The 14,867-nt window shown below is 38.9% G+C and overlaps 1 protein-coding gene across 4 annotated transcripts in view; it reads left to right on the forward strand.

The window, feature by feature from the left end:
- Positions 1–9,324, forward strand: part of BCL2L11 (BCL2 like 11) — a 59,011-nt gene extending 49,687 nt beyond the window's left edge. For all 4 annotated transcript variants that reach the window (XM_042451610.1, XM_042451638.1, XM_042451629.1 and 1 more), the window contains one exon: positions 913–9,324. In XM_042451610.1, coding sequence (XP_042307544.1) covers positions 913–1,002 — 90 coding nt within the window. In that variant the 3' untranslated portion in view covers positions 1,003–9,324. The remainder of the gene's footprint in view (positions 1–912) is intronic.
- Positions 9,325–14,867: the final 5,543 nt, after the last annotated feature.

The following is a 14,867-nucleotide window of genomic DNA, read 5'->3' on the forward strand; positions in this document are numbered from 1 at the left end:
TACAACCATTAAAATCACAATGTTGTTAAAAGGATTACCTAAATGATGTCGTAGACTAGTTTAGCGACTGATAGTCTATCCAGTTTTTTTATTTATTTATTAATTTATTTATTATTTTATTACAGTTTTGTAAGAAAAAAATCCATATACATTCTCTCTGCAGTTGTAGATGTGAAACAAAGTAAAAACTGTGCAAATTACCATTGGAGTTGCCAGAGCTACCAGTCTATATCCAGTCACATTTTGTGAAAACTGAAATCCGGCTCCTAGTTAAGTAAGAATAACCCGGGAAGGTAAAGGAGATTCAAGGGTATGAGAGGGCACATCTTTTTGCTCATTCCCCCCCCCCTTTTTCCTTAAGAAAGGGTAAACAACAAAGTAAAAGTAGTCTAGTTTCAGTCATGTATTTATAGGCAAGGGATAATCTTCACCGCAATCTTTGTTGACTTCCCAATTTTGTTAAAAGTTTTGTTTTCTGTGTCTATAGCTTACATGTGATTACATGCTGTGTCCTTTCTCTTTTTCAAATATAATAAATAAATAATAAATAAAAGCTTTATTTCTAGCCCGCCTTTCCAGAGATCAAGGCGGGTTATAATAAAACATCAGATGTTATGTTATACAAATTCTGGTTTACGGTCAGGTGTTTTGCACTACCTTGAAACTCAGATGGAAATAAAAGATGCAAAATTTGTGTTATAATCTCAGTATGTAACCCAAGCTTTCTGACCACTTGTACTGCAGTGCCAGTACAACAACGGTAGAGTAGAGTGCTTTGCCCATGGGCAGCGGTTGCAGTTTCATACCATAAGTGCTTATGTGTTGGCACAGCAATTCCAATAAATTTGGTAATTATTCCTGTCAGACTGGAAGGTTTCATGAGTTAAAATAACCTCTCATTTCCTCTTACAGGGTTTCTTGGATTACCAAGCAGTAAACCATCAGATCATAATTTTGCGCCTGTTACATTACATTGTCCGCTTCATCTGGAGAATGCAGTGACTAATGCTTCAAGAGGCAGTTGGGATTCTTTACTTATTTTCAGGAGCAACAACCTTGAACAGTGTCTCTGGATGCGTTTAACAGACCCTTCTTGATTTTAAAGGGCTTTCAGGAAAGAGTGAAAGAACTCTGAAAGGCATTTGCGCCTTTAATTTTGAAAAGAAAGAAAAGCAGTTTTTTTAAAAAAATATGGAAGTTCCTTATAAACAAAGCTTGATGGATTTTTGGAAATGGACTATTTTGTGGAAACCGGATTTCATGTGAGAGGAGAGCTGACATTATTCTGTTGTTGGAACTTTTTACAAACAACGCTACAGAAGGCTTTCAAAAAAAAATAATCTCATTTTAGACTGCTGTTATAACCTACAATGGATTTGACTGAGCCAGCTACTTTGTAAAGCTGCCACAATTTTATATTGAGGATTTACTGTACAGCTTTTAAAAGAAAATTCTTCCAAGTAGTGAAAGGCAAGACTCTGGTGGTAGACCCTCCATTCCTTCCAGATTACTTACCTCCACAAGGCAGCATGGTTGCTAAGGAAGCGAGTAGAGGCAAGATGGAAAGGTTTGAACTGACTATGCTTGTGTTAACTCAAAAAAGAAATTCCACTTCTGCCCCTGCATGTCTTACACACAGAAGAAGTTCGCAAAAAAACGTACAGGTGTCTCCTGTGTAAGCACCGGTTTGGATCTCCCATTATATAAAGCTTCTGCTTCTTGCAGCCTAGAGGGGAGATATCTTGAATTTGCTTTGAGAGTTGAAATTAAACTGTGAAAGTCTTAATGGTCCAAATAATGACACCAGGTTGCCTTTTACAATTTTCTTTCTATATTATTTGTATAGACAAACATGTATATTCTGTAACATATACTGAAGTGGGAAGATGGGGGAGCAATGTAGCAATAAGTCATTGCATGTGGATGAAAGCAGTTCCTACATCTGTGCAATATTACCCTATGTTGTTACAACAGGGTCCTACTGCATAATTCCAGGCGCTGTTTTGATCCCCACTCTGCTATTTTACTCTTCTTTAAATCCAGTGTTGTCTTTGCATTTTAAAGCATTCTGGGTTATATTATTGCTGCCTTTTTCTCTGAAAGTTTGTTGTAAAGAGAGATGACCTAGCAACCATAATGTGGAATGTATAAGGACTACTGACTCGCTGAATGGTTTTGAGGTCAACAGCAGCACAGTGTTCAAATTGATCAGAGTCAAAACACCAAAAGGCAAAGCCAGGAACAAAATGTATTTCAACTGATAAATCGTAAGAGGAACATGTTTTTTCTACTTTAAGAGTACCAGTTTAACATGAACAAAATAGGTGATTGGCTGATTATCCAGCATGGGCTCTGAACAGAATCCTGTTAGTGACATGCACACAAGTCAGTGTTGTTTACAGTGGGCCCTTCATATACATGGGGGCTCCACTACAGACCTCCCAAGGATGCCAAAAACCATGGGACCTCAAGTACCATGGTTTTTAATGGTGCTATGCTGCGTGTGTGGCTGCACTGCTGCAGACACATGCACACACCACCATCCAGGAGAATGGGGTAGGGCCATCCACGGATGCTCAAATCTGCGGATGGCAAACCTACAGTTGGGGTGGGCAGGCTGTACTTGTGTGAGGTATATCCCTTTTTGGATGGGGTACAGGGAGCTATTCTGTAGCCCTTTGTACTTCATCTAAAACCTCCCTTCCAGCAAACCCCTCTCTCCTGTGAAGCCCCAGGAGAAGCCACTAGTAGTGCTTACTGGTGGGGAGAGAAGGGAAGGTGAAGGCAATTTAGACAATGAAGCAGCAGCTGACTCAGCTCCAAGGGGAAGTGAAAAGAAGTTGGACTTCATCCATGAGTGTGCCCTCATTTCTGCCTCCCCCTTCAACTAAGGTGTTGTTTCATCATCTGCTGCTTTATTGCCCCCACCCCCTATAAACAGGAGCAGCAGTAGCCCCTTCTTGGGCAGAGGGGGAGACACAGAACTGTGCAGACATAGCATTGTGCTTTGCCTGCTTGCAGTAGTCTTTCAGCCAGTATTCTGTAATGTGCCTGATGTAATGTGTTAAACTAAAATACAAGCAAAATTCTGAATCAAGGGTAATTCACTGTATGATCTTAATAAATTAGGCAAATTAAGCAGTTTAAAGCCAGCTAGAGGGAGAAGTAAGAATGGGGATTTTCAAACTGTGTGGATATGTCACAGGAATAACTGAATTTTTTTAAAATGAGTCACCACTTTCAAATGGGAAAAGGTCCTCATGCCATTGATTTTCATTTCCATCTCCTTTCTAGGCCAATATATAGAATGATGGAAAGAACAGAATTTAGGAAATTTATTTGTTTAGATTATAGCTTCCAGAATTTCTCAAACCAGCATGGAGGTTGTTGGATTCAAAGTCCACAAGTAATTTTTCCAGCCCTCAGAAGGCCTCCAAGTGCAGGTAAATCCCAGCACACATAGGCTCATAGGAAATTATATACCAAATCAGTCTCCTTCTTGCTTAGTAGATTTTATTGTTATACAGTGGGCTCTTGGCATCTGCTGGAATTTGATTCCAGCACACCCCGTGGATACCAAAATCTGTGGACACTGAAGTCCCATTAAATACAATGGAAGAGTAAAATGGTCCCCTTGTATAAATGGGAAAATCAAGGTTTGCTTTTTGGAATTTGTTTTGAATATTTTCAAGCTGTAGATGGTTAAATCCATGGATAAAGAATCCAGGGATACAGAGGGCCAACTGTAAGTGGTAGTGTCTGAAGGGCTTCAGACAGGGTTCTGGACATGTAGATGATTAAATCTAGGACTCTTTGCAAAGAAAACATAGGGTCAAAACAGAGAGACTCGAAGGAACCAGATTGGAGCTGCGGCAACCACATGCCGTAACCCCAATCTGGCCAGCTTCCACCCCAAAGAGGAGTAGAAAAAGCCTGCTCCTATTTGGGGCAAAAAAAAGCTGCCTTTTCCGCTGCGGTGGCGGTGTTTCTGCGGCGCAGAGAGTGTAAATGCCACACTGCTGAAACTCCATGAAGCCACCAGATGTATGGTCAGCCATACAGCTTCCCGGTGGCCTGGGGGTATGCACTATCTAATTTTGCCACTGAGTTATGAATGGACAAAGGGGAAGACAGGATGGTACTGATACTCAACTGGGCTAATTTGTAATCGGAACAAGGACTACTTGTTGTTCTGGGAGCTTAGTGAGAAGATAGGTGTGCAGAAAGAAGTGGAGAGAACCCTTTGCCAGACTTTTCAGAAGCACAAATAATGATCAGAATATGAAAGAATACATTTTGGTCTACAAGTCCTAGATTCCTCCAACAAGCATATGCCCAGTGGCTGGGGGATTGTGTCAATTGTAATCCAAAAGAGTAGCTGTAACAAGCTGTGGCTACCTAGAGCCCTATAATTTTTGCCCAACTTTCCTTTACTTTCAGGGATTGTATAAACATAATGAAGATACTTTCAGCTTTATCTTAACCCAAAAGCTGGCACGTTGTTTGCTGAAAAGTTTTGCCGAAAAAAATCCAACATCTTAGTACAGTTGGCCCTTCTTATACATGGATTTTTATACATGGTTTGAAAATGTTTAAAAAAATTATAAATTTCAAATATCAAAGCTTGATTTTCCATTTTTTATAAGAGACACCATTTTGCTATGTCATTATATGTAATGGGACTTGAGCATATACGGATTTTGTTATACACGGGGGATCTGGGAACCAAACCCCAGCGTATAACAAGGGTCCACTGTATAGTCAGTTTTGTACTACATATGGTAGGGAATCAATGGCATGCAGTCAACCCCCCAATCTTAAGTAAAAATGAACCAAACAACTAAAATTCCGTTAAAGGAGCTGTGGAATAGAGATGTACATGCTGACTTTTATTTAAAATAAAGACAGCTTTGGTTTCTGTGAAATTCCTCATATTACATCCTAATTTATTCATAATATGTTACAGCAATCCCAGGCATGGTCTACTCAGTGGTAAGTCCCGAGTTTAGTGGCTGTTATTCCCAGAGAGGCAGGCAAATTGCTTCAGTCTTTGACTTTCCAAATGTCACGCATGGATTGTAGGAACATCTAATTTAATTGGTGATTCTCTTTGGAGGAAAACAGAAGTGAGAATTCTAAGAGTAAAACCATAAAAACAAACAGCTAACCTGTGCTGCACCACATTATGGTAAAGTGGTTCGTGTGTGGATTTTAATTGAGTTTTTTTGCTTTGCAACAGGAGGCGGCAGTCAGATGAGCTTCCTGAAAGTGTTTATTTGCTTCTCTGTGTGTAAAGTGCCCCTTATTCTGATCTGCCCATGCAATTTTATCTGTCCACTGATCAGTTATATATCATGGTGCAGAGACTTTGCATAAAGCAGTGGTTCGTTTTAATTTCATATGAAACAGTTTCCAAGTGCTATGTCACCTATTTCTGGTTTCACCCACACCACTGAAAATGTTGTAACCTCTTTCAAAACACAGCTGTCTTTTTTAGTTAAGCTCTTAAGGAGTCAGTCAAAATTATACAATTTGCAGAGTTTTGTCATTCCCAATACTGAAGTATCTCTGTATCATACTATATATGCTGGCTTCCAGGGCTTGCCAGGAGAACATGGACCATTTTCTACCCAGTGTGAAGAAAGCTACTGTACTCTAAGGATTGGAAATCCAGAGGATAAGAATAAACACGAGCATGAAAAGTGCATATGTACCTTTGAGTTGCCCATAGACAGTGGCTTGTGCCTAGCTGGTCATTAAGTGGTTGGTGGGGTCAACACTGACAGCATTGAGAAAAAGAGAGAAATATAGTTTTTCAGTGTCCTGGTTTTATAAATAGGAGGCACTAAGCACTGATCATCATTAGAAAAATTATTTTTTCGAACACAGTTCCCAGAATCGCCCAGCTGTCATGACCAATGGCCATGTTGGTTGGGAATTATGGCCCCTTAAATAACTTCTCCAAGCTTTGAGAGCTGCAGTTACCCATCCACCTAAATTCTGCATGCAAATACTTTGTCAGTCATTGCACAGCAATTTCTTCTTGTGCTTTCTGTTCCAGAGCCAGCAGGAAAGCATAGGTGAAAGTCTGTTTCTTTAAACATTTAGGTCAGGCATCTGGATGTTTAAATGGTTGCATTGAAGAAGAATATGACCTTGATAGCTTTGGGGGAACATAATTTTCACCATCATTTTTAGCTTTGGCCAACAGGTTTTTTTCCTTTCAAAATTTGTTTTGCTTCTTTAATTTCAAGTGGAAGTTACCAGTATTGCTAAAAGGAATTTGGCTTGTATATTTGCTTCTTGTTCACAAAAGACTTGTTAATTGAAAAAGGCAGGAAAGGGTATTTTAGCAGCCAGCACGATACTGCTCAAATGGATATTGTGCAATAGGGACTTCTCCTGGCATTCAAAAGCCAGGGAAACATAAAGTAGGGATGTTAATATTCTACTATTTTTGTCCTCACAAGTGAGGATGAATAATTTCTATAGTTTTCTCTGCTGTGGAGAAAATAAATATTTGTCTGGCTAGTGTTTTGGAAAAATATTCTGAGCAGAAATGTTTTTTTGGTAAGATAATGTGATTCACCTTTCCATGTTCCTAAATTATATGATGACATAAAGGAATTTATTACACAGGGTCAAGGACAGAATGCTCCTGTCCTTAACCCATCCTTATGGCGCGACCGTGCTAAGATTTACAGATGACATCTATCATTGTCCTGTCTTGAAGTTGTCCTTATCGAGTGATTGCAGTAAGATTTTCAGACGACGTTGTGCTTATGCTGTCCACCTCCCATCACTGAAGTGGCATGTCCCGTCACTTTGTGTTAACGGAAACTCCTGTTAATACAATGATGGATGCCACTGACAGGAGAAGGATGGGATAAGCACAGATGCGATAAGGACAGGAGTAGTCCCTCCTTACCCTGTGTGATAATTTCCGAAGACTTAACAGGAAGCCAGCCAGTGTGATTTGTGCAAAACATGAAAAAATTTCTGGGTGGCGATTTACCCAGAAATGAATGCATATGAATGCAGACACCCTTGGACTTCAGTTCTGCCATGCCTTCAGTTCAAATGATGGTTGTCAAGTCTGTCTGAGGCCATACTGGCTTATGTTGGTTGCCTCTCACTTGACCCAACATGATGCTTTCAAATACCCTATTTGTGACCTGATCTTTCTCAACTCACCAAAGTGCAGTTTCTATTTAGAGTGTAACCTTTTGCCAATGCTTCTGTATTTAGATAACTTTGGTTTTAACTTCTTTTTGTTCCATCAACAAGCAGGACCCAAGGGCTTCCTGCATACACCTAAAGTTGGAGAACTACCATGTTCTTCTGTGCAGATGCTTCTTAGGATACCATGCCTTTACAGCTGGCTTCTTATATGTGGAGTGGATGGGCTAGGAGTGGAATGAGAAGCTGTCCAGGAAATGTATAAAGATTGCCAAGTCCCAGTGGATAAATATTGTGTAGCCTTTTCAATCCCACCCAACATTTTCTCTCCTCTTCCCCCCATAAGGCTTGGCTGGTCCAGTGCCTTGAGATGTGTACACATTCATATGTGTTAACTGTTAGCATGGGAGAGCAGTTAGCTTGCTGCCATGGCTTCAGGCAAACTTATTGTAAGCCTAAGAAATATTTTTAAAATTCTGTGAATTATAACATATAAACAGTGAAGGACAAGATATTGGCACTGTGTGGCCCAAATCCAAGCTCTCTTGTTTTTCAATAAATTGACACTGTATTCTATAATAAATATCTATATCTATCTTAAAAAGCTAATTTTTTAAAAGGCCCATTTGGTTCCCCCCCCCCCAACAGATTGGTGCAGGTTTGTGCCTTGGATAACCCCACTGTGTCCTTGGTAGACTTGTGGGTTTTAATAACCTTTAAAAACCTTTATATCGAGTAATGTATCTAATCTTCTTGTCTACTAGGGGATTCTTTTTAACTTTTCTAGAAATACATGTTGTAAAAAAATAATCCTGCCAAAACATTTTATGAAGAATTTTCTTTGGTTGTGGAGAAACCAGATTCAAATTTTTATGTGTGGAATATTTTACTTTTTTCTTTCAATGTTCTATGCTTCTTTTCTTTCAATGATTGTAAATATTTGAATATTTATTAGATTAGAGCAGTTGTTTTTCTCATCTGAGCCAAATGTTACCTGTGTGCAATGTTCCCTCTTTTCTAACTACATCATGTAAGATTTTTTGTATAGTAGAAGTAAATTTCTCTAAACTTTTTTTGTAGAATTTATCTTGTTAAATACTGTAGATTTCTTTTCTTTGTAATTAATGCACTCTACTGTTCCATAATGCTGTAACTTGTAGAAATGGTGTATATTTATTTTCTGCTTATTTAAGTTCTTGTAAATTCTTTTTTTCCCTTTGAGTTTTACTTAGTATATATGGAAATAGTGATTGATCAGTTTAGAGCACTGTCTACTAGTTTGAGATAGTTGATGCTGTTTTAGATTATTGTTTAAACCCTTTAGTTTCCTCACATCTCTCTTGCCACCTTCCCCATCTTGTTAAGATGTTCAAATCTGAAGATAGGGATCAGGTTCAAATCTCTCATTGGGGAAAGAACTGCACATGCTCAAGGACCACATTCACCATCTCCTTTGCAACTTTTAATATGAATCTCTTCCAAATAATGCTGTGGGAACCAAAGGTGGCTGAGAATGCAAATTTCACTTCAGCAACATACAGTGCTCTGAACTAGTCAGTCTTTAAAAATGATAAAATGTACCCTGAAAATTCACTTGCATACAGCATCAGTCCAAGGAGAACATCGTCGCTTTAGATTTATGTCGAGAATTCATTTGGTGCTGGTTCACAATCTTTTTGGTGCTTCCTGTTTCTTCCTTCAATTGTGCTTATAGTAAGGGCTGTTTAAGACCTCATCCCTTGACCTCAGTTTATCTAGCACAGGATATGGCTGTTACCTCATGAACAAGAAGTACCTGCAGGTTATTCAAGAACTACTAAATTTTTTAGGGGAGGAGTGAAATTTTGCACCCTGGTTTAAAGACCACTTGTTACTGTATGGCAGCACCTTGTCATCAGGTACAAACATCAATGTAGCACTGATCTTGTACTGATTAATCACTAACGTATTTCATAGAACCCAGCATATGTAGCATTTTTATTGCAGTTTCCCTGGCTTACTTGTGTTTTGCACTGATGAAAATTTGACAGGGTAATTGCCACTTTACTTGTGCAATACTGCTGTAAATAACTGCAGATCTTTTTTTAAGATGCAATCTTTTATGTTAATAATGAATTTTATATGAATAAAACTTTCAACTATTCATCCCGTATTCTATGTTCCTTTTATTTAACTGTTTGCCACTGGACTCCTTATTTTTGCAATTGAAGATCATATGTTTCAGGGTTGGATTTAAATATTTGGATGTTAATATTGGCACAGAAATGTAAATGGCTCTTAAAATGGATCATTCAAGTAACAGAACAGTCTGGCAATGCTGTTTCTTATTCTTCCAGCATTTTTGGTATTGCTGAAGAAGAGACACAGAACAGGACAACCAAAACTAGGTTTGTAATATTGTAGTTCTGAAATCATATGAAGCCACTGTTTTAATAATTACAATAGTAGCAAGGAACCACAGACATTTCTCACTTTCTATCTGGGTTGACTGTTTACTACATTCATATCCTCTCTAATCCGCTAATCTGACATACTGGGAGTTCAGTTCAATAAAATATTAAAATATACATCATTGATCTTCTTCAAAATACTTGTTTCTAATACATTCTTGGAACATCCGTCTCCCCTATTCCACCAAGTTTCATATGTTTGAAATGTTGCTAACACTGATGTGAAGAAAAGATTAGATTCAAACAATAAGGCAGAACTAAGCTTTTTTCAGTATGAAAAAGAAAAGGGAAAAACAAAACGGAGCAAACCTGTGACTATGAGCTTAATTTGTGTCAGGCAGGCACACCAGAGAATTAAGTGTTTCCTGGTGCACAACTGGGACTGTGTTTGCTTTTGGTTGGCATTTACTGTATATACTCGACTATAAGTCAACCTCATGTATAAGTTGAGGCCAGGTTTTGGGGCAAAAATTAGGGATTTTGATATGACCCATGGATAAGTTGAAGGTAAAACGTATGGGCATGGACAAATGATCTAAAAGGTAAGCAAAGGTAAACAATGCCAAAAACTTATAAAATTCCAGCAGGAATAACTGTGCTCACCCTAAAGGCTGGATGGATGAGATAATAGAAAGGGGTCAGTGCTCCTAGGACAGATTATGCTCTTGCCTTTTACCAGGGGATGGTTCATTTTTAAATAAGAATAAAAGTACAGTACTTAAAGTGACCTGTGGATAAGACAACTCAGGGTTTTGGGGGTCAATTTTTGGCTAAAATTTCTAGATTTATACATGAGTATATACAGTAATTTCATTTAGCAGGTTACATCCTCTACTGTTCCATGAGTGTGCAGTAAAAAGATGCACCCTACTGCGGTGAAAAACACACTTTCTGCTACAACAGAAATACAGCATGCCATAACATTCCCAGAACAGCAAAGGAACCATATCCAAGAATAGAATAATGCACAAAGAATTATATGAACTACCCTGTTTGAGTCTCATTCCACCACTGAAACAGCTTTCCACATCTGTATTGGTGAACAAGTAATTTTCTCACATTCCTGAAACACAGCAAAGGGTGCTAATGAACTGTACTTTTAAATGGATTGGAAGAAATTAATTACCTCCGCTGCCGATGAACTGAGGCCTAAGCAGATTTGGGTGGAATTGTCCAATGGACTGTGAGATGGCAGAGTCACTGGAAGGCTTTCAGAACGTTCCTCACAATCTGTGGTAGACATATAACAGGTTTATTATTCTATGAACACATCCAGCTCAATACAGTGTCAAGATCATCTCATAGAATCATAGAGTTTGAAGAGACCACGAGGGCCATCCAGTCCAACCCCCTGCCATGCAGAAAATCTAAATCAAAGCATCCCCAACAGATGGCCATCCAGCCTCTGCTTGAATAATGTCTGCTAACTGGTGATCATTATCTGCTGGGAAAGCCCCTGACTCTGAGTGGTTCCCCATTTGCATTTGCTGAGTCCTTGTTTTGGGGATCAAAAATACTGTTTGAAAACACTGAAATTCTGGACATGCCAACCACTACCATGTCAGGATGCACAGGGAAGCCATTGAAATCCATAAACATCTGGATAATTTCAACCGGAAAGAAGAAACCCTTAAAGTGAACAAAATTTGGCTACCAGTCCTGAGGAATAATAATAATAATAATAATAATAATAATAATAATAATAATAATAACAACAATAAATAATAATAATAATAATAAATTTTATTTATGTTTCCTTGCCTCTCCCAGTGGATCGAAGCAGGGTTCCAGACTAAATAAAAGCACAGAGTGTTTACATCAAAATTCAATTACAAACAGCTAAAAACAACAAAATATCCAACATCAGACAATAACAATAGCATCAACAAGCAAGACAGGGATCATACACAAACAGGGGCATGTCATCCATATCAGGGGGGGTATAGCAAAATAAGGACAGCAGATAATGCTCACCAATTAGCAGACATTAATCCTCTTTTGCATTAGCCTCCCAGCCTGAGGACTGCCATCAACACAGAACAATACACATGCAAATCGCTCCTGCCTTCCCAGGCTCACACAGTGGTGTGTGTGTGTGTGTATATACACACCCACTTTTTCCAGGCAAAGCATTCTCTGAAAATGCCAGCCATAGATGCTGGCGAAACGTCAGGAAGAAAATCTTCTAGAACATGGCCACATAGCCCGAAAAACTCACAAAAAACCACTCAGGGACACTGTTTATGTGCTGGCTCTAGTCTGTTGGTGCCATTCCCTATGATGACATTCAAGTCCTGAGCTATAACCTGTTCTCTATTAACACAATCTGTCATTCCCCCTATCAACAGCTTATTTATCATATACTTCCAAGCCTGGTCCTAAAGTTTGGAAGCAAGACACTTATTCCTGTTATTTCTCCCCAGCATAAAAAACAGAGTTTGAAAGTAATATAGTTATCATAACAAGCTATCTTTTTTTAGTAATGAGGATGTGCATCATTAACATTGCAACAGTTAACACAATAAACAGTTATGAACATTTATTGTTGTGCCAAGACATTCCAAACACTTTTAAAGGGCATTTTGGACAGGCATTTTGACAGAAATATTTCACATTTTACACCACAGGCTTACCAGTCTAAGGAAAGGGAGCCAAAAAGGAAGAAGCAATGCAGTGAGTGACTTTTAAAAACCTTGTTAAAAGTAATGGCAATCATTACAACACGCAACAGGAACAAATGGCTTCTAAAACTTTTTTTCTGGATCTATGATTTTAACACACACAATGCATGCTGCCCTGATGTGAAACTAGCACCATGACCATAGAGGTCCATGAAGGAAAAATGCTAGGTTGTTTTTTTTGGCTATTTCTAATCAGTCTTGGTCTCTTCCTAACCAAACAGAAGGGTAATGAGAGTAAACCGTTAAAAATAAAAAAACCAAGATTGTAAATTATTCGACCACTAACTTTCAAAATAGCAAGCTTCCCTCTTATAACATTGCCAGTGATTTTGATACGGTGTGTGCAACATCAAACATTACAAATATCAGAGAGTTTGTGGTTGCTTAGTTTGACTCTTCACTCTTTTATGGTCTTCTATTGCTTTCCTAGTCTCTGAGTGAAGGCTTTAGATGTAGTGATATAAATTTGCTTGAGTATTTTGCTTGTTTGCACACACATGGAAGATTTGTATCCAAAAAATCCTTCTTAATCTTCAAGGCAAAAGGAGACCCACCCAGTCGACACACATGTCTTGTTCCTAGTCACAGAGGGGTTATTCAGACAGTGAAAACAATCCTGGTAGAATGTGGATGGAATCTTTGCTGTTCACATGCATTTCAAACACATCTGAGTAAGTTTTTTGGGGGCTGCCAAAACCCCCCACTTAACCCAGGGTAATCGATCTCAGGGTTTCTTCTGAGTGGTCATTCACACATTGATTTTTTAGTGGTTGAATTCAAACATATAGCTGTGTTAGTCTGTAGAATCAGTATGTAGAGAGATTTTTGAAGCTAACTGAAAGAAAGAAGTTGGCAGCATGAGCTTTCATAGACTTAAGTCTATTTCCTCAGATGCATTTGGACCATCTGAGGAAGTAGACTGAAGTCTACAAAAGCTCATGCCACCAACTTCTGTCTTTCAGTTAGTTTCAAAGGTGCTACAAGATCTGCGTACATATAGTTTTTTTAGCGCAACAATGCAAATAATCTCACACATATTGGGTTTGTTGTTCACACTATGGAACCGCATCTCTGCGAGTTCAGTTGCTCACATGTGTCAGCACTCAAAGATGGAGTCGATGATGCAGATGTATTTGAAGCACGTTCAAATCATGAAGAGTTTTATCCCAGTTTATATTGGTCTATTCGCATTAGTAATTCACACATCTGAGAATCTGAATCTTTTAGGAAAACTTTGGAAAAAATCTGACATCCATTATCCTGGATTATATACATTTTTTGCCAGCCCCACAAAAAACTTAATCGGATTCAGTCGAAATGTATGTAAACAACAAGGATTCAACCCAGATTCTACCTGGATTATTTTGACTGTCTGAATAATCCCTTGAGTTTTCCTAAACGATTCCCATTGCCAGCTGTGTGAATAACCAATGTGAATAGACCAGGGATAAACCAGGATAAAACTCTGCATACCTTCAATGTGTTCTGAAATACATCCACATCATTGACTTGGAGGCTGACACGTGTGAGTAAGAGAACATACAGAGCTGCTCAGAGATGCGGTTCTGATAAAAAAAAATAGCGTGAAACAAAACCAAATGCATAGTTGTGCTAAAAAAACAACAATGTCTGAATAATCCGGAGGCACCAATCAATGGCTTGCAATACCAGGCAGCTGCATTTTGCTGGGGGAAACAGAGAGAGATAGGGTTTCAACTGGCCTTTGCTGAATCAGCAGGCTGTCTGAACTCTGGCAGTGTTCCCTCTTTAAGTAGCCTGAAGCAGAAACAACACCAGCCTCCTCCTCCACTCCATTATCACTCAAACAACCTGCCCTCATTCTGAGATCATATGTGAAAACATGGACACAGGAGAAGGTGTGCATGCATGAAAGCTTGTCTTCAGATCAGTTTATAAGCCAAGGACTATGTGCAGTATAAATACCCTATAATGTGTGACCAGATGTTCTCCTTTTCCAGGACATGTTCTCCATTTCAGCCTTCTGTCCCAGACGAATTCCAAAATCTTCTCCATTTGGAGTGTGGCTAAGAAGCATGATTTTACATTTCTATGAGTGTTCTTAACTTTTATTTTGTAATGGCCTACATTTTTCTTGAATGGCCTACATTTTGCAGTGCCTTGTCCTCCTTTGTGGTTACCCAGCTTGTGACAGGATAGAAAAGAGACACCATATTGTTGGTGCTTTCCAATCAGAGCAAGTGGCATTTTTCAATGGTTTTATCTATAGTCCTCCTTTGGCTGCTTCAACATGTGCTAGTGACAAGGTAGATGAGAGGAGGGAGAGGATTGTCTGTTTTTTTGGAGGCTCCTGAACATCAGACAAGATGTTGACACATAACACGCAGCAGCATATCTGGCTTTCCATCACTGCCTTGCAGAATCATGAGGTCTGGAGATTCCTTCAGAGAACACATCAGGTAAGTGCTGCCCTTAAAGTCCCTCCCCAACATACAAACTAGAACAATTAGAGAAAAAGCCCCCCTTGGGGCCAAAATGTAATCTCAAGGGTTTTGTTTCTTTAAAGCCAGTCAGAAGA

Source organism: Sceloporus undulatus, chromosome 1 (assembly GCF_019175285.1).
Source record: "Sceloporus undulatus isolate JIND9_A2432 ecotype Alabama chromosome 1, SceUnd_v1.1, whole genome shotgun sequence".
Lineage (NCBI taxonomy): Eukaryota > Metazoa > Chordata > Lepidosauria > Squamata > Phrynosomatidae > Sceloporus > Sceloporus undulatus.